This window comes from Hemicordylus capensis, chromosome 1, assembly GCF_027244095.1.
Source record: "Hemicordylus capensis ecotype Gifberg chromosome 1, rHemCap1.1.pri, whole genome shotgun sequence".
In the NCBI taxonomy this organism is placed as follows: Eukaryota; Metazoa; Chordata; class Lepidosauria; order Squamata; family Cordylidae; genus Hemicordylus; species Hemicordylus capensis.
In genome coordinates this window covers 313,591,507-313,609,792 of record NC_069657.1, presented here as the reverse complement: position 1 = coordinate 313,609,792, position 18,286 = coordinate 313,591,507, and the positions used below count along the sequence as shown (strand labels likewise).

The window sequence follows — 18,286 nt, the reverse complement described above, 5'->3', positions numbered from 1 at the left end:
TGCGGAGGAGGAAGCGCACCCTATCGGCAAGGGGGGAGGGGAGTGAGAGAGAGGCAAGGGGGCCTGCCAGTGGCCCACAGACCAAGCAATGAAGAACAGTGTTCTAAGCGAACATGTCGAAAGCGTGGCAGAAATGGTGAATGTTGAACAACATCTTGCAGTTTTTACCGTAGTCACCAGCTTTTGCAGTACAGCTTAGTCCTCTTCAGACCTTATGAGTGCCACAGGCCCTCATGTTGACAACGGCAAAAGTGGGGACGAAGTCCCGCCCTGCCGTTATCACCCACCCACCCCCATCTGACAGACGTGCTTATGGCATTGTTTGTCTGAAGTGGGATGCGCTGTGTGTCCACTGGTAATTCCGTCAGCTGCAACCTGGATCAAGCCAGGTTTGTGCTCACAGAATCGCTGGTGAAGCAGCTTATGGAGCATTCTCGGCTGGTGTAGGAGGTCACCCAACATGGGATTACATCCCTCCACGTGCTCCAGAAGGCAGGAAGTAGTCATACTTAGAAGATCCTTAAACCCTCTGCATGTGGGCGGATCCTCTCAGTTCTACTTCCTGCCTTCGCTCCAGAGGTAGCACTCGCTCTCAGCTCGCTTCTCCTTGATCTATAGCTTCCTTCTTATTCCTACCGTCAGCCTTGTTCCTCTCGGCTCTTTCTTGTCCTTCTAGTTTTCTTCCTCCTCTCGCCTTCAAAAAAAAAAAGAGCTTTCAATCTTTTTCTCCCTGCCTCTCCCTCCCTACCTCTCCCCTCCCTGCTTCTTGGGCGAGCGCCTCTATCGAATAGCTTCCAGAAAGGGAGTGGGTCTCCTTGCGAGGAGGGAGTTCGCAGCACGCCAGTGTTCTTTCCCGCCCAAACGGGCCGTTGTAGCAGAGGAGATTGGCATGTCGGCCGCCAGGGGGAGCCGCTCCGCAATATCTGAACCGCAGCATTCCCCTCACCATCATGGCGGCCGGGATCTGGATGCTCGAGCTCAGGCTGGGCACGACGATCCCCGCACCCCGCTCTCGGCCAGAAAGAAGAAGAGGCGGCGATCCCACAGGGAGCGTTCCTCAACCTCCGTTAGGCGCCAGCGGGCTTCGCAGCCTCCCGCGGCCGCGAGACCTGTTCAGGAGGCGGCTGCTACTTCTCCGCCCCACCTCTCGCCGGCGGCTGCCCGTTCGGCTCAGCAAGTCGAGGGCGAGCCCAGTTTCGAGCGCCTTGGATCCCCTCCTCCACTCGGGGACGATAGCAGCGCTGAAACGCAGGCTGCACGAGCGGCAGCAGGGGCGACTCTTGGGCCGACATCCGGCAGCCAGGAGGAACTGCAGTCCGGACTGGAGGTGGTGAGAGCGGGACCTTCGAGGGGGAGCGGGGAAGAGCTTAGTCACCCCCCTCCCCAGGATCGGCAGGGCTCCCCCCGGCTGGGCGAACAGCTGACTGGGGCCAATGTGGAACTTAGCTCTGCAGCGTTGAAGGGCCTTATTGAGGAGGCAGTGTTAAAGACAGTTATTGCTGCTCTTCGGAAGCGGCCCCCTTCTAAGTCCTCTAGGAGACGGAGGGCTAGGTTCCCCTCCTCCTCCACCACCACCTCCTCCTCCTCCTCCTCTTCGGGTGATGGGTCCCCCACCCGTAAGCGCCTTCGGCGCGCCTTGAGAACCAAGCCCTATTCTGGCCCATGGGACCGCCATTCCTCCGCTGTTTCGGGGGAGGAGTCCCCTGATGTGTACCGACCTGACCATCCTCCAGTCTCTGGCCTTGAGGGCGACGAGGTGTCTCCCTTGTCCTCATGCGAGGAGGGGGAGCTCCCCCAGGGAAGGGAGCAAGGATCCAACTATCAGAGGCTGTCCCTATTGGAAGAGGCACAACCCGTCATCAACCAGTCCCTTCTGGCCCTGGGCCTTAAGCCTGTATCTCCCCAGGAGCTGGACGCTCTTTCTAAGGGTTCGCTTGTCCTTCCTCAGTCAAAAGTCCCCCAACACAGGGCTATTATGCCTGAGGGTTTTACTGCCTCCATCAAGGAGGAATGGGAGGCCCTGTCATCCTCCAAGCGTGCCACAGCCTCGGCTGCTAGGCTCTATAATTTTGAGGATGACACCAATCAGCTCTTAAAGCCCCCCCTCACTGATGCTCCCTTTGGGGCTCTTCTTAGTGGGATGGTGGTCCCTAAGGACGGGGATTCTACATTTAAGGACCCTGCCGATAAAAAGGTGGAGGCTGCCCTTCGTAGGGCGCACGAATCTGCAGCCATGGCCATCCAGGCCAACACCACGGCATCCCTCGTGTCTAGGGCTTCGGTCCTGTGGCTGGATGAACTCCTTAATGACCCCCCGGCGGATCAGGCTAAGATGCTCAAGAAGCTGCTACGCCTTCAGAAGGCCGCCGCCTTAGCCGCTGATGCCACGTTCGACAGTGTGTGTTTTTCCGCTAGAGCCATAGGTGCCTGTATTTCAGCCAGGCGTAATATATGGCTGAAATATTGGAAGGTGGACAATACGTCCAAGTCCAACCTCGCAGCGGTCCCTTATACAGGAGGCAAGCTCTTTGGCGATGAAGCCCTAAAAGAGGTATTAGTTGAGACCAAAGACAAAAAGAAGGCGCTCCCCGCGGCGCCCCGTAAGGAGGATAAGGGCTCCTCTCGTAGGTCTCCCCAGGCGAATAGGGGTTTCAGACCTCAGTTCAAACAAAGGGACTCCTTTCGCCCCTATAGGTCCCAGTGGGGTAGGACCCGGGCCCAGGGTAGACAGGGTTTCTCCTACCAGGGCCGCCAGCCCTTCCCTCCCCAGGGTAGGGGCGCCAAGCAGCACTCCTGACAATCAGGGCATCAGGGTGGGGGCCCACCTCTTGGAATTCTTGCCCGCCTGGAAAGACTCCATCTCAGATCGGTGGGTCCTCTCCATCATCGCCCGGGGCTATGAAATAGAACTCACAAGGACTCCAAGAGACAGGTTCCTAATCACTCCTACATCAAAGAACCCCGTCAAGCACAGGGGCCTTGTGCAGACCATTCAACACATCCTGGACATAGGGGCGGTGGAACTAGTGCCCTGGTCCCAGAGGGGAGCGGGGATTTACTCTATCATTTTCACCGTTCCAAAAAAGGACGGCTCGGCCAGGGCGGTTCTAAACCTTCGCCCGGTCAACAAGTATGTGGTGAAGAAGCGCTTCCGTATGGAGACCCTAACCACCATTGCAGAAGCCCTTCAAGCCGGGGACTTCCTAGCGTTCATAGATCTCCAGGACGCATATCTGCATGTCCCTATCCACCCCCGCAGCCGTCCACTTCTGAGATTCTGTTACAAGGGGCGTCATTACCAGTATCGTGCCTTACCCTTCAGCCTGTCCTCGGCGCCTCACGTTTTTACCAAGGTACTGAGCCCCCTGGTGGCCACCCTACGTACGGAGGGAGTCCACCTTTATTGCTATTTGGACGATCTGATGATCAGGGCAAGATCAGCGGCGGAGGTGGAGTTAGCTCTAACCAGGACAGTGTCTCCTGTGGGCCCACGGTTTTCTGATCAACAAGGGCAAGAGCCACCTCGTCCCAGCCACGCGTCTCCATCACCTGGGAGTGGTCATAGACACTTCTGCCTGCAGGCTTTTCCTTCCCCAGGACAGGAGGAAGGTCCTCATCTCTCTGGTGCGGGAGGTCCTTCGTCGTCCTTCCTCCAGCATCCTGAAACTGGCGCGTCTCCTGGGCCTCATGGTGGCGGCAATGGACTCGGTCCCTTGGGCAAGTTTCCACCTACGCCAACTCCAATGGGCATTGCTCCCCTTTCAACACAGGATTGCTGCCAAGCGGGACAGGTGGATTTAGCCAGAGCTCCGTCTGCGGCAGTCTCTAGTTTGGTGGACCCGGCAAGAGAACCTTCTGCGAGGGAAACCTTTCCTAGAGCCAGCCCGGGTACTGGTGACAACGGACGCCAGCCTCTCCGGCTGGGGGGCTCACTTCCTCAACAAAACAGCGCAAGGTCTCTGGTCCAGCGAGGAGGCTCGCCACAGCATAAACTGGCTCGAGCTGCGGGCGGTCTTCCTAGCCCTACAGGCTTTTCTCCCAGTGGTGGCGGGCCAGCATGTGTTGATCCGCACGGACAATGTGTCTACAAAGGCACACATCAACAGGCAAGGGGGGACGAGGTCAAGGTCCCTTCACCTTCAGGCGGTGGAACTCCTTTCTTGGGCGGAGATGAATCTCCTTTCCATTCTGGCTCATCATGTCAGCGGAAAGTCCAACGTTCAAGCCGACTGGCTGAGCAGGCAGCAGATACACCCGGCCGAGTGGAGTCTTCATCCGTCAGTCTTTCACTGGGTGACCCGGATCCTGGGCTCCCCACTAGTAGACGTGTTTGCTACCCCTCAGAATTCCAAGCTGCCCAGATTCTTCTCTCGTTTTCCGACTTGGGGAGCGGAGGCGTCAGACGCACTTTCGGTGCAGTGACCACGGTCTCTACTGTACGCTTTCCCCCCGTTTCCCCTTCTCTCCCATTGCCTGAGGAAGCTGCGAATGTCGGGGGCCACACTCATCCTCATAGCACTGTACTGGCCCAGAAGACCGTGGTTCTCCGAGATAGTAGACCTAGCGGTAGAAGGGTCCTTCAGGCTACCGTCGCGCTCAGATCTGTTGCAGCAGAGTCCAGTGTTCCACCCGGACCCGGATTGGTTACAACTGACCGCTTGGAAGTTGAAAGGTCGTTGTTAAAGAAAGAACGTCTGTCAGACAGTGTCATCCAGACCATCCTAGCCTCTCGTAAGCCCTCTACCAATAAGATCTATCAATCCACCTGGCGGTCTTTCCTGCGCTGGGCTGCCAGGCGCTCCTTGCAGATCAGGGAATGCAAGCTTCGAGATCTTCTGGATTTCCTCCAGGATGGCCTGACGCTGGGTCTAAAGCCTAACACTTTGAAGAGACAGGCGGCTTGTCTGGTGCAGATGCTATTTCCCCAACGCAACTCCTTCCAAGCCAGGCACCCCCTACTGTGAAAGTTTCTGAGGGGTGCAACCCACCTGTTCCCTCCAGTGTGTCATCGTTTTCCATCTTGGGATCTCCACATAGTTCTGAGGGGTATGCAGTTCCCACCTTTTGAGCCTCTCCGTTTGGTGTCTTTACAATTGCTCTCCTGGAAGGTGGCCTTCCTTATTGCCATCACGTCAGCTAGGAGGGTGTCGGAACTTCAAGCTCTGTCGGTCAAGAGCAACCTCTGCATTTTCTCCAAGGACTCTGTGAGATTGATCCCGGACCCGTCGTTCATTCCTAAGGTGAACTCGTCATTTCACAGGTCCGCCGACATTTATCTTCCATCTTTTTGCCCGGACCCAAAGCATCGGGCGGAGAAGGAGTGGCACCGCCTGGATGTCCGCCGGGCGTTACAGATTTACCTAGACAGGACGCAAGCCTTCCGAAAGTCTGATGCGCTATTCGTGGCGTTTAAGGAGGCGAAACGTGGGTCCAAGGTGTCTTCCTCCATCATTGCTAGATGGGTACGGTCATGTATCCTGGAGTCATACAAGGCACAGAATCTACCGCCGCCAGGCCATGTCATGGCTCACTCTACCAGATCGGCAGCTACGTCGGCCGCACTGTTGTCAGCGGCCTCCCTGGATGAGATTTGCAAGGCGGCAACGTGGTCTTCACCATTCACGTTTTCAAGGCACTATAAGCTGGATGACCATGAGGCTTCCAGGGCTGCTTTTGGTCGGAGGGTTCTCCAGAGGGTCCTTCCTACCCAGTGATTTCTTCTGCCTTTTTTCTGTCCCGCCCGTGGTGGGTGCTTTGGCATCTCCCATGTTGGGTGACCTCCTACACCAGCCGAGAAAGGTACATTGGTACTCACCGTGAAGGTGTCTTCTGGCTGGTGTAGAAGAGGTCACCCAAGGCCCACCCGGGTAGTTCTTCTGAGTCTGAGTTTTTTGTTTTGTTTGTTGGGTCCTTTGCGGGCTCGTAGTTCTGTTGTGTGTGTTGTTTCTCTTGGTGTTTTTTCTGTATGGGTGTCTCTGAAGCTTGAGCTGTTCTAGGTACTGAGAGGATCCGCCCACATGCAGAGGGTTTAAGGATCTTCTAAGTATGACTACTTCCTGCCTTCTGGAGCACGTGGAGGGATGTAATCCCATGTTGGGTGACCTCTTCTACACCAGCCAGAAGACACCTTCACGGTGAGTACCAATGTACCTTTCCCCTTCTCACGTCTTCCTCTACTCATGAGTTAGGGGGAGACAAATGGTGCTGTAAGCATGTTGGTCAGGCAGGAAGAATGAGTGATAGTGGCCGCGTGGGACTTCTTCCCCTCTTCTGCCACTGTAAGCGTGAGCGCCTGTGATGCTCATAGCATCGGAAGAAGACTCCATTTCAATTCATTTTCTGATACTTGACTTGCAATTACATATCAAGAGTCCATTTAGCAGCCCTGTTTATCCTTTGGATAGCTCTACTGCTTCTCTTTGCCTGCACACAGTTTCCACAGTGGATATACTTTCTGTAGAGGATCTTTTAAATCATTTTTAGTAGGGCTAGAGCAGGATTTATTTTTAAAGTTTTGCTTTAACTATACACGTTACACCCCATTCATGTAACTTCTCAATTTTGCGAGATATTCTTTTGCTTGTCTTTTTGCCTCATTTCTCCTTCAACACCTTACCTTTTTATATTCTAATATAACTTCTTGCTCGTGTTTCCTTTTTGATAATTCTGTTCATCATAGTTATGGCGAGCCTTATCCATTTTGGTTACTCCATAATTTTTCAGTATCTAGATCTGTCTTTATTGCAGTGGTTAGCTAAGATTTCAGAGGTGCAGCAGTTAGGGTTTGTTCATACCATCTAGCTCCTTTCTGTGAGAAGCAGGGGCAAGTGACTCTCCTCCTACTGGAACATGATTCTGCTTCTCATTGCAAGTGTTCAGTTCATGCACGTGAACTGGTAGGCAGAGGTGCTTATTCATGAGAAGATCTGCTGATGATAGGTCTCTAGTTTGAGACTTAAAATGAGGCTCTTCATATCCAGTTGATCGGCTCAAAGGAAGGGATGAATACTGTACTTCTCTGCTGCCTGGAGCCGAGGACATCTCTGAGTGGGTTATCCTTCTCACATGCTCCCAGGTAGGACTAATTGAAAATTGTTACAAGCCTTAAGAGCCCGGGCAGGATAACCCCACCCATTTCTCTTAGTCCTACTGCATGCTTAGGCAGAACCCTACAGATCTCTCTCTCTCTCTCTCTCTCTCTCTCTCTCTCTCTCTCTCTCTCTCTCTCTCTGATGCAAAAGATTCTGCTTCTACTTAAACCTCTTAGTCTATTTACCTCAATTATTTTCTATTACTCACTTTTCTTGTCTATTTTTACGGGTTTTTGCTATCTCTAGGTTTTTAAAAAGCTTTTTTCTATTGGTTGTGGGAAATACTAGCTGACATCCTGCGCAACATACCATGCGCATTGCAGCATAATGTTCCCATCGGGCAGGAGCGCTCTTGCACAAGCACAGAAATCACACAGAGTTGTGCATCAGTATGGTAACTGGAAATTATGTGCAATATTACGTTGCAATGCATGCATAATTTTGCTCAGTATGTTAGCCAGTGTTGTTCCTGTCTTTTCCCTCCAAATGATTAATCTTTTTATGCATTGTTTCAAACACTCTAGCTGATTATAGTGAAGATTTTGAAGAAGAATCGGAATTGAATGAAGATTTTAAAGCTGAGCAAGCTTTTGTGTCAGAAGCTAATGTAAGCATTTCGGACACATACAACTATTTAAGTGAAGTATATTAGATATTATTAGTAAGTAAATTCTGTGATTTTAATCCAGCTTGGAAATTTAGATAATGCATGCTCAGTACGCATCCCTTTGCCTGATTCAAATAGTGACTTATGTATATTAGGTATATTGCTTTTATACCCTCCATATAAAAGGTTCATGCATCTTGAAATGGGAGATGAGAAGATAATCTGCACATAAAGGTTAGCATCCAGAGTACTTGGGAATGCTCGCGCATGTGCGTGTGCGCTCTCTCCCTCACACACACACACACACACACACACTCTCTCTCACACACACACACACACACACACACACACACACACACACACACGATTTTTGGCAGTCTTCTCTTACCTCTGTAACTGCCTGTGCCTCCCCCAAAAATGGAGTCTCCCAACTCTCAGAGACATAGTTTCAGGGGGCACAGATTGCTGCAGAGGAGAGGGGGGGATCGCCAAAGAACCCCTCTTCCCTCTGTTCACGAGGAGAAGCATTCCCCTCATGCAGTTCTTGGTCTGGATCTCTAGATTCTCGGTCTGGATTTAGCCTCTGTTTCAATTAAAGCTAGATGAGTGTGCCTGAATTGGAATGGTGTAGCAGAAATACTCAGTCTCTTAAGCATTAAAAATAGTTCATTAAAGTTTCCAAAGTGACCAGCTGGAGCATGCATTTGGGTTGCTTGTTGTATAACAAACACTGTCCAGTAGGTGGCAGTGATGTTTCCATATTCTTCGCAGCAAATTGCAATGGCAATTATTGTGGTACCAGAGAGAGAGAGAGAGAGAAATGTTCCATAGTACAAATTATTGCACTTCAAATAACTCAATGTTTATTGCTCTAAAAATCATACTAGGACACGTTAGGAATTCTTCACACAGCCATTTTCTCTGACCCAGATTTCCAAATGCATTTTGAGGTGCACATGGACCTCCTGCAAACATGGAAAACTTGGTTCTTTTCAATGAAGGGAACCAGTTTGCATATTCAAAGCATTGTGCACACACATCAGCTCTCTTCTTTTGAAGTAAACAGAAATGGGAACGCTGTGTATGTTGGTGATTCTATGTCCACAACAGGCTGCCAAATCATTTTCATTGGACTGGGCCAGTTTGTGCGCGCATGTGTGTATGTGTCTAATGCTGTCATATCTACTGACAAACATATCTGCTCTAAATTGTATTTTCTTTTAAGAATTAGATAATGTGTTAAAAGTTTTGCATTGTGTATTTAGATCCTTTGCTTTTCATTTGTAAGCAATACTTGGGCTTTTAACATGTTTTGATGCTCAAAAGTGCAATAGTAATTTTCAGTCACATAAATCTCTTGATCTAGTAGTTCTCAGACTTTAAGGAACTAAAATTATTGTAGCTCTGTAATATGCCAAGCTTAAAAAGCAATACTGTCACAAATATAAATTATTCAAAAATATTTCCCTTTTAACTATTAAGATATAAATGTGTTAGGTCCATGCATATTCATACTTCTCTCACTTTTTAGGAGGAAAAGACTGGCATGCTGGCTAAAGGTACGTAATACAACATATATTAAAATCCGCTGTATAAATATAGCATGTGACTTGATTTTTTGCTCCTTGACTTGCTTTTGCTAATAGCTGGTATAAAATAGAAATAATCTATAGGCTTGAATTTTTCAACAGAGTGGCTCACATGCTGCACAGCAGTAGGTGGGTGGAAGAAGGGCTACACACTTGCAGGGAGCCTGAGTGCACACTGAAGGGGAGGGAGAGCAGAAAATGTTTCTCTCCTCTTGCTGAAAAATGTTTTCCCACTTGCAGGAATATATCCCCAAGAGTCATGCAGAGAACCTCTTCCCACTCCCCTCCACACTTGCTCAGCTGTGAGAGAAGCCCTCGCAACAGGTGTGCTAAGGCCTCCCTGCGAGAGGACAGGAGAGCTGGTCTTGTGGTAGCAAGCATGACTTGTCCCCTTAGCTAAGCAGGGTCCACCCTGGTTGCATATGAATGGGAGACTTGATGTGTGAGCACTGCAAGATATTCTCCTCAGGGGATGGAGCCGCTCTGGGAAGAGCATCTAGGTTCCAGGTTCCCTCCCTGGCAGCATCTCCAAAATAGGGCTGAGAGAGATTCCTGCCTGAAACCTTGGAGAAGACTCTGCCAGTCTGTGAAGACAATACTGAGCTAGATGGACCTGTGGTCTGACTGAGTATATTAGGGGTGTGCAATTTGGAATTTCGGGTGATTCGGCTCGGACCCGAACCGAATCACCCCTGTTCTGTTTTGTGCCCGAATCTGGGTCACCCGAATCACCCTTGATTCGGTTCGGATTCGGATTTAATCCGAATCCGAATCGATTCGGGGGGTAAAAAGGGGCCCAGGGGCAAAATTTTGGGGTGGGGTGGTAGTGCCCAATGGGTAGAGTCTACCACCCCAATTTCAGGGGGATTGGGCAAAATCCTGATTTTTGGTGAATTTTTAAAGTTTTAGTGACTTTGGGGCAGTTCGGGGGCATAGCATGGGATCTGGGCAAAAGGAGTGGGGTGGCGTGGTAGTACCTAATGGGTGCAGGCTACCACCCCAATTTCAGGGGGATTGGGCAAAGGGCTGATTTTTGGTAAATTTCTGAAAATTTCATGTCTTTGGGGCATATTGGGGCAGAAAGTGGGGCCTGGGGCAGAATAGTGGGGTGGGGTGGTAGTGCCTAATGGGTGGAGGCTACCACCCCAATTTCAGGGGGATTGGGCAGAGGGCTGATTTTTTGAGAATTTTTGAGGTTTTAGTGACTTTGGGGCAGTTTGGGGGCAGAAAGTGGATCTGCCCCAAAGGAGTGGGGTGGGCTGGTAGATAGTGCCTAATGGGTGGAGGCTACCACCCATCCCCAATTTAAGAGTGACTGGGCAGAGGGGTGAATTATGGTGAATTTATTTGTATGAGGTTTGTCTTCATAAGGTGAAGTGTGCTAAATTGATTACTTCCTCATATTATTCATAGTAAAGGAAAGTGTGGAAAAGTGAAAGTGGGGTCATGAGAGTTCTTTAATTGAGAAATATCTCATTTGCTATGATAGAATGAGAATTCACACCTTCTGAGATCCACTTTCTGCCCCCAATCTGCCCCAAAGACACCCAAACTTCAAAAATTCTCAAAAAATCAGCCCTCTGCCCAATCCCCCTGAAATTGGGGTGGTAGCCTCCACCCATTAGGCACTACCACCCCACCCCACTATTTTGGGGCAGATCCACTTTCTGCCCCCAAACTGCCCCAAAGTCACTAAAATTTCAAAAATTCTCAAAAAATCAGCCCTTTGTCCAAACCCCCTGAAATTGGGGTGGTAGCCTCCACCCATTAGGCACTACCACCCCACCCCACTACTTTTGCCCAGATCCCATGCTATGCCTCCGAACTGCCCCAAAGTCACTAAAACTTTAAAAAATCGCCAAAAATCAACCGTGAACCGAATCACCCGAATTTTTCGTGCCCGAAATTCAGGTGATTCGGCTCGTGCCCGAAAAATATCGGGGGACATCGGGGGTGATTCGGTTCGGCCCCGAATCACCCGAAATTGTTCATTTCGGGCACAGATCGTTCTGTGCCCAAAATTTTTTGCACATCCCTAGAGTATATGGCAGCTCCCTATGTTCCTAAGTGTGCAGTTCTCCTTCTGCCTCCTTCTGTTGACTGCTGCACAACATGTGGGCCACTCTGCTGAAGCTCTGAACGTGCTGAAAAACTTTGCTTTTCAGACACTTTGTGGATATCTGTAGAATCCATGTTTTGGAACCCAACTCTTTATTCCATGTATCATGCTTCTGATAAGGCATATCTTTATGGCATTGTTCTTCATTGCACAGACTGTGGGCCAGTGGCAGCCCACGCAGACCCCAATGGTGGTCCCTGGCTTGACTCTTCCCCCTCTTCCTCAGCCACCGCACTCTTGCTCTCTCCCCCCCACCCCAGCTTTCTTTCTACTTCAGCCTCTTCACGCTTGCCCTCTTTCTTTCACTCCCATCGCTACAGCCACTGCACTCGCACAGGCTCTTTCACTCCCCTCCTCCTGCTCTTCTGACCTCTATGGACACTTTCTCACTCTTTTGCTTCTGCTCTGCTGCCACCACATTTGCATGGGTGTTCTCTCCCTCACTCTCTGTTGTGTTCCAGGCCTGATTTGTATACTAAATATGCTCATTAGCTAGCATACAAAATTAGGCCTGTCTCATAGTGTCACCAAGTGACCAAGTTCTTTTATATAGTGACCATGTAGGATCTGGGCTCAAGGAAGAAAGGAGATCAAACCAATCCTAAATGATTCAATGGGCTTTATTGAGTATAAAAGAATAACAACATCAATCTAGCTGAGCAGAAAGCAGAACACTCTATCAATATTACTAACAGTATTTCAACCCTAGCCAGCACCAATATTCACCCAGTGTTCCTATCTCACATATGTGTGTATTAAATCTTCCTAGAGCCTAATACAATTCATACAGACAGAAAAGCGGTGGGGAGGTAAGGAAGGCTGAGGGCTGGCATGGTTTGAGGAGATCAGGAATTAGTAGAGGGACGAGGGGAAAGGAGAAGAAGGGGAAAGGATGGAGGGATCCAAGGCTTGTAGGGTGGCATATTACCCAGATCAGAGGCTTGAGAACGGTGTAGCTTTCAGCTGAAGGAGAGAAGCTTTTGGCTGGAGACAGGAGCTTTTGGATCAAGCGTGCAGTTTGCTCAGAGCACGGCTGAGAGTCAGAGCACCATGGCTGGGGAAGTCTTAACTTCTCACTGCACAGTGGAAGTCACAGACAGTTCCTGTCCATGGACAGAGTTCCTGCTTGTTGCCCTGCGGCTTAGCAGCAAACTCTGGGATTGCTCGTGAGCAGATCTTGCTTGTAGGCACAAGATTGCTAGTTCTCTGTCCAGTAAGCCTGTTCTTTATAGCTGTATTTTCCTTTGATCTCTCATAGAGTCTATTCAAATCTCCTCATCTTTTCCTGGGTCCCCAAAAGGGTGACAATGCTGTTACCTTCTGGATAATGTCTTTTAATTATTCAGGATATTGGCCAGTCCAGAGAGGTCTGAATCTCATCTTCTGTTAGCTGCTCTCTTGAGGAGGGGACATTGCCCAAGGCAAAGCTGCATCTCTGAGCTGCAAATGGGCATCTTCTCTTGTCCCAGATTTGCTAGCCTGATCCCAAAAGGTGTTAAAGTGTTAGTAAAGTAAGAATTAAAGTCTATAGGTGTTTTCTTTGTGTGCATTTACCTATGTTGAATTTCTGTAGAGAGCAATTGAGTTAATCATTGACAAAGATTAACATAGACTTCTTGCAGCAGGAAAGGGGAGATCAGCCTCTGGCCTCTTCCACAGACATTATCTGATAGTGAGATATTTAGTGACATTTTAGCATTTGGATTGTTCTGGCCTGGCTTTTGTGCTTCCTTGAGTACCCATTTCACAATACAATGCTGGATCGCCTCTTCCCTCACAGACCAGTTGAGATCTGGGGTGTCAATTCACCCTGAGTCCAGGCATTAATTCATTTCTTAATATAAAAATGAAATCAGACACAGGCCTGAATTCTATATACTTCTGAGTTGGTACCTCTGGGTCTAATATGTTGTGGGGGCGTCCCCAACATTCTCGCTCCCCTTGCCTGCCTGCATTCATGCTCTATCTCCTGCCCTGCCTTAGCAGCCATGGCACTCACATTGGCTTTCTCCCTTCCTCCCCTCCCCGCCCCGCTCTGGTCCCTGAGGACCAGTCTCTCTCTCTCTGTCCTGAAACTGCTACCTCAGCCATTGCCTGCCTTCTTTCGCTCCCCCTGCCAATTGCGGAAGGAGCCCTCTCAGTGGCTGCGCCCCCCCCCCCAAAAAAATTGTGTGTGTGAAAATCACTGTCTTATGACCCAAGTGTGTCTTGTTGTTGTTGTTGTTCCTCATTTTTGTATGAAAAGAGTTTAGCAAGATTTGGCATTAAATCTGTCATTAGTAGCCATGTTTACTATAACAGAGACCAGTACCGTACTTTTGCTCTTGGGCTGAATCTACCTAGAAAATCATTTTGAGATTATAGAACAAACTTGTAAATGAGCCTGAGCAGAATCTAAGAAGTTATATAAGTATTTGCTGTTAAAAAGAATTAAGAAGTTCAAGTAACCTTAGTAAAATAATGAATATGTATTAGCTAGAGACTTTGACCGGCACTGCATTACAGTCTAATCTTAATCTGTACACACATGCCATTTAATTTCTACTGCCCTCCATCCTGCCTGGCTTGCTATGAGAAATGTGAAGCCCAGGCATGTTTAGCGTAGTTTACTCTTAAAATGAGGATCTATGGCCTTGTCTTTATCCTTTAAAATTAGACCATGCTTTTGGGGAAACTAGTCAAATCTATATAGAGCTAGAAGCAAATAGCTAATAATTAAGAGTCGTAGTTTGAACTTGGAATATAGTAGTTTGAATATATATACTGCTTGGAATGTAGTAGTTTGAACTTGGACTATAGTAGTTTGAATATATATACCATATTCTTGGAATATAGTAGTTTGAACTTAAAATATTCTATGATGAATTGTTTATTATAAAAGCATTACTAACAATTTCCCTTTTCTTCTGTGTGTGGTGTTAATGCCTTTTTAACCTTTGAAACATCTTATAGACCATAGCCTGAGCCTTGTTTGTCACTCTAAAATTACTTATCTGTGACTTTTTTCAAGAAATATATATCACATCCTAAACTTTAGCTGGGATTGCTTGGATGGATACTTTTAAAATTAATGTTGTGACTAGTGGAAGAGCAGAGGATTGGAATTGTGTAGTTTTCCCATAGGCTACTGTAGAGAAAGTACAATCCTGCTAAGTGACAGTATTCTCTAATTTTCTTTTTAGTTGTCCTTATTGATTCCCAAGACTCAACTATGGAGACTCAAAATGTCATTGAACAAAAGGATTCAGCTGTTATAGAACATCACCCACCTCAAGAAGTCATTGCAGATAAAATGAATGAGACAGGTAAACCTGCTTTATACTTAGGGAAAAACTGTACTAAAAATGTGAAGTAAGGGTCCTCAATAGTTCTAGCTTTGTTCCCTTCAGAAATAACCATATAAACATTTAGAGCATGGTCCAACCAAAGTTAAACACTTTGAGGTCCCATTGATTTCAGCAGGTCAGAATCAAGTATTTGAAAACACTTACCGTATATACTCGAGTATAAGCCGAATTTTTCAGCACCCAAAATGTGCTGAAAAAATCAGCCTCGGCTTATACTCGAGTCATCTATCTGCCCGTACTAAAATGTCCCCCTGTAATAAAGTACCGTACATACTGGTCACAATATACCCCACTGATGTCTCAATTAATGTAATTTTATTGGCATTTATTTTGATTATTGAAACTCGCCAGTAGCTGCTGCATTTCCCACCCTAGGCTTATACTCGAGTCAAACAGTTTTTTGGTTTCTTAGGTAAAATTAGGTACCTCGGCTTATATTTGGATCGGCTTATACTCAAGTATACACGGTAAGTGGTTATTTGTGGTTGGATTGGGAATATTTTCCCAAGTCAAGTTATTATGTAGAGAAGCCCTAAGTTCTGAAATTCTAGTTCTGAGTTGGGGAAGGAAAAGAAAAGTAAGAATTTAGGATTTCACTGTTTTAATTTTGTTTTCTCACCAGTTATTTGCTGACATTAGTATGGATGTCAGACACTGAATATTAGTGGTGTGCATGCATCCAGCACCTGCCGGTTCAAAAGTGGGGGGGAGGGATATCTTTAAGGACGGGGGAGGATCTCTTATCCCTCCCACCATGTTTCCCCCAATGGTGATGTCTTTTAAACCAGTCTGGTGGGGCGGCAGCATACTTCCTTGCCATCCTTGGACTGGAAGTGGCCAGAAGTGCCTGGTGCGCTTGTACATGTTGCAAAAGGGCCTCTGAACTGGTTCGTGCACATCCCTACTGAATATTAGTTACTAGCTAAGGATGCAGTCTGTATTTGATGAGCATCACACAATTGTAATGGTTGTGAACTACACCTTTAGTATCTTACATCATTACTAATATTGTTATTAACTTACCAACTGGCCCCTCTTAAATAGATCCCCCCCCACAGTTCCTTTCATCTTTACTGACTTCTTTTCCCTTTCCCTCCATCAGGTATTTCTTGTGGACAAACTAACAGTGATATTGAAGCCTTGCATCAGGCCTACTGCCATATTGAGCAGTCTTTAGGAGATACAAATGAGACAAGGATTAATGCTGATAAAATAGAAACTGCAGAAAACTCTGTCAAAGATGCTTCACAGAATAAAGAAGATTTTCCCCAAAACACCTCCGCTACTGATTCTGGTAATTACTGAAACTTTCCAGTACTTAATTGATACAACATATTTACACAGAAGATACATTCTAACATCTGTATAAAAGCACATTAGAAAACAATTATTTGCCCATCCATGGATAAATACTAAAATTTCCACTGCTGTTGTTTCTATCACTATATCAGTCATGGCCCCTTTCACATGCACCACTTGCCTGTAGTGTGATCCCATACTGTTGTGGTATGTGTATGGACAGAATTATATGGATGAGGCCAATCTCATGGATCTTCCTCAGAACCAAAAACAATAGAAACCTGGCCCAGCACAGTAACCAAAGATCTGCAAACCAGGGCAAAGGTTGTAATTGCCATACAATAATATTTATTCAAATAATAATTTAAAAATCCCCTAAACAGTTGTTAAAATCTCACTGATAACTCCTTTATCAGTGGCCCAATCAGTAAATTGAATTGAAGTGCACAGATCTATGCACCTCTTCTGCTTTAGGTTTTCACAAACTGTCACTTGAAGGAAAGAAGCCGTTTTAGTGGGGAGAACCTGATGGTGTTTTTTGGTTTTTGGTTTGTTTGAGATTTTGATGCCAGATACTAGGAGGGCCACTGTTGAAGACTGGGTAAGGTTGAAACACATCTGGTCAGCAGTCTCCTACTGGCAAACTTGTCCAAGTTCTTTGCCAAACCACAGATAGACTATTTGCAGTAGCAGACGGTTGGCCAGATGCATTTCAACCTTACCAGTCTTCTCCAATGGCTCTCACAGTAACTGGCAAAAAAAAAGTCTATCACTACTGTAGATATCGGTAATCATCAGGTCTCATCTCTTTATTGCAAACTGGACATTGCACACTATATTTAATATTTTCTCTCTGTTGTTGTAAATGTGGGAAGATCTTATTAAATGGGGGTGTTAAATTACTATTTGAAAAAAATATTGTACAGCAATTATACATCTCTGTTCTGCTTTGGAGAACTTTGCTACATGAATCTTTTCCACCTGATCATCATCCAGCTGGAAATGGGCAATCAACAATTGGATGGGAAAAACCATCCAAGTATGCCACTGGCACTTCTCCTTTCGTTTCATTACTCATGCACTGACTGCAGCGATACGGAATAAAATTATGGGGAAACAGCCTCTATGTCACTGTGGGTGCATATGAATGGGAGAAGTGTTTCATTGTTCTTCTTTACAAAGTTACAATTAACTTTGTAATTATTGGCCCACATGATGCACAGGGCAACTCCGGCATTGCTGATCAGCATGCTGAGCCATGTTGGCAGTGTTGTGCAAGAGCACAGTTGCACAACTATTTAAAATAGTGCATCTGAACTTCTGAATTTTGGGTGCACTGTTTTAAGTAATTGTGCAATTATACTTCTGCGCAACACCATTGGGCTGGCTTCTACATGCGCAGCAGCGCTGGCCAACTGACAACACTGGCATTGCCTTGCGCATCCTGTGGTCCACTATCTAGGGCAGGTTGAAGATACCAACCTTTCTGCTAAAGCTACTGTTTGGACCGTAATAGTTTCTCCTGCTGTGTGGGGCACTGCAACACACAGCCTGACTCTTCTACTTGATGGTGATGAGGTTCCCCCTAGCTCTGAGAATGTTGCTTTAGTTTCTGAAGAGATGCCTAACAGGTTCTCCTTCAGTTCAGTCAATCTGTCTACCGTTGGTTCTGATCTTCCCCCCACCCACCGCCTTTCCATAAGTAACTTGTAAAGTTCCTCTGTTAGCAACTTTGCCCCTCACTAGTTCAGCTGTTGTGGCAGCTGAAGCCAATCAGATTGGTGAAACCATTTCTCCACTGTGTCTCTGACACTGGGCTGTGTCTCTTGATAACTGGGCTAGTGATTCTCCACGGTACAAACATTATAGAAAAATAGGCACATGGTTGTACTTCATTATTAAGAGACTGTGATTAGGTTAGAAAAACTAGGGTTGCAGACTGGTATGATCTCAATCTGATATCCTTCTCAGTATCTACTTCTAGTAATTTGAAAAACAAACAGATTGACAAAAGGTGAGTGCTCACTAGAAAGATGACATATATTGGAGAATTGTTCGGAATGTGAGATAGCAAAATAAAGAGAATTGTATTGTACAGGATAATTAAAATAAAACTAACTGGGCCAGGCACAGAGCTTCTGCGCCTCCGGCCGGTCCACCCACCACCACTTTTTCCTCTCCCCCCGCCCCGCCCCGGCACGACCAGCTTTCTGGCCAGCCAGCTAGCTGCTTCT

At 47.2% G+C, this 18,286-nt stretch overlaps 1 protein-coding gene across 8 annotated transcripts in view; it reads left to right on the top strand.

The window, feature by feature from the left end:
• CEP162 (centrosomal protein 162) overlaps window positions 1-18,286 on the top strand; it is a 95,074-nt gene that overhangs the window by 27,777 nt on the left and 49,011 nt on the right. For all 8 annotated transcript variants that reach the window (XM_053287149.1, XM_053287152.1, XM_053287150.1 and 5 more), the window contains 4 exons: window positions 7,616-7,698; window positions 9,230-9,257; window positions 14,589-14,711; window positions 15,856-16,047. In XM_053287149.1, coding sequence (XP_053143124.1) covers window positions 7,616-7,698; window positions 9,230-9,257; window positions 14,589-14,711; window positions 15,856-16,047 — 426 coding nt within the window. The remainder of the gene's footprint in view (window positions 1-7,615; window positions 7,699-9,229; window positions 9,258-14,588; window positions 14,712-15,855; window positions 16,048-18,286) is intronic.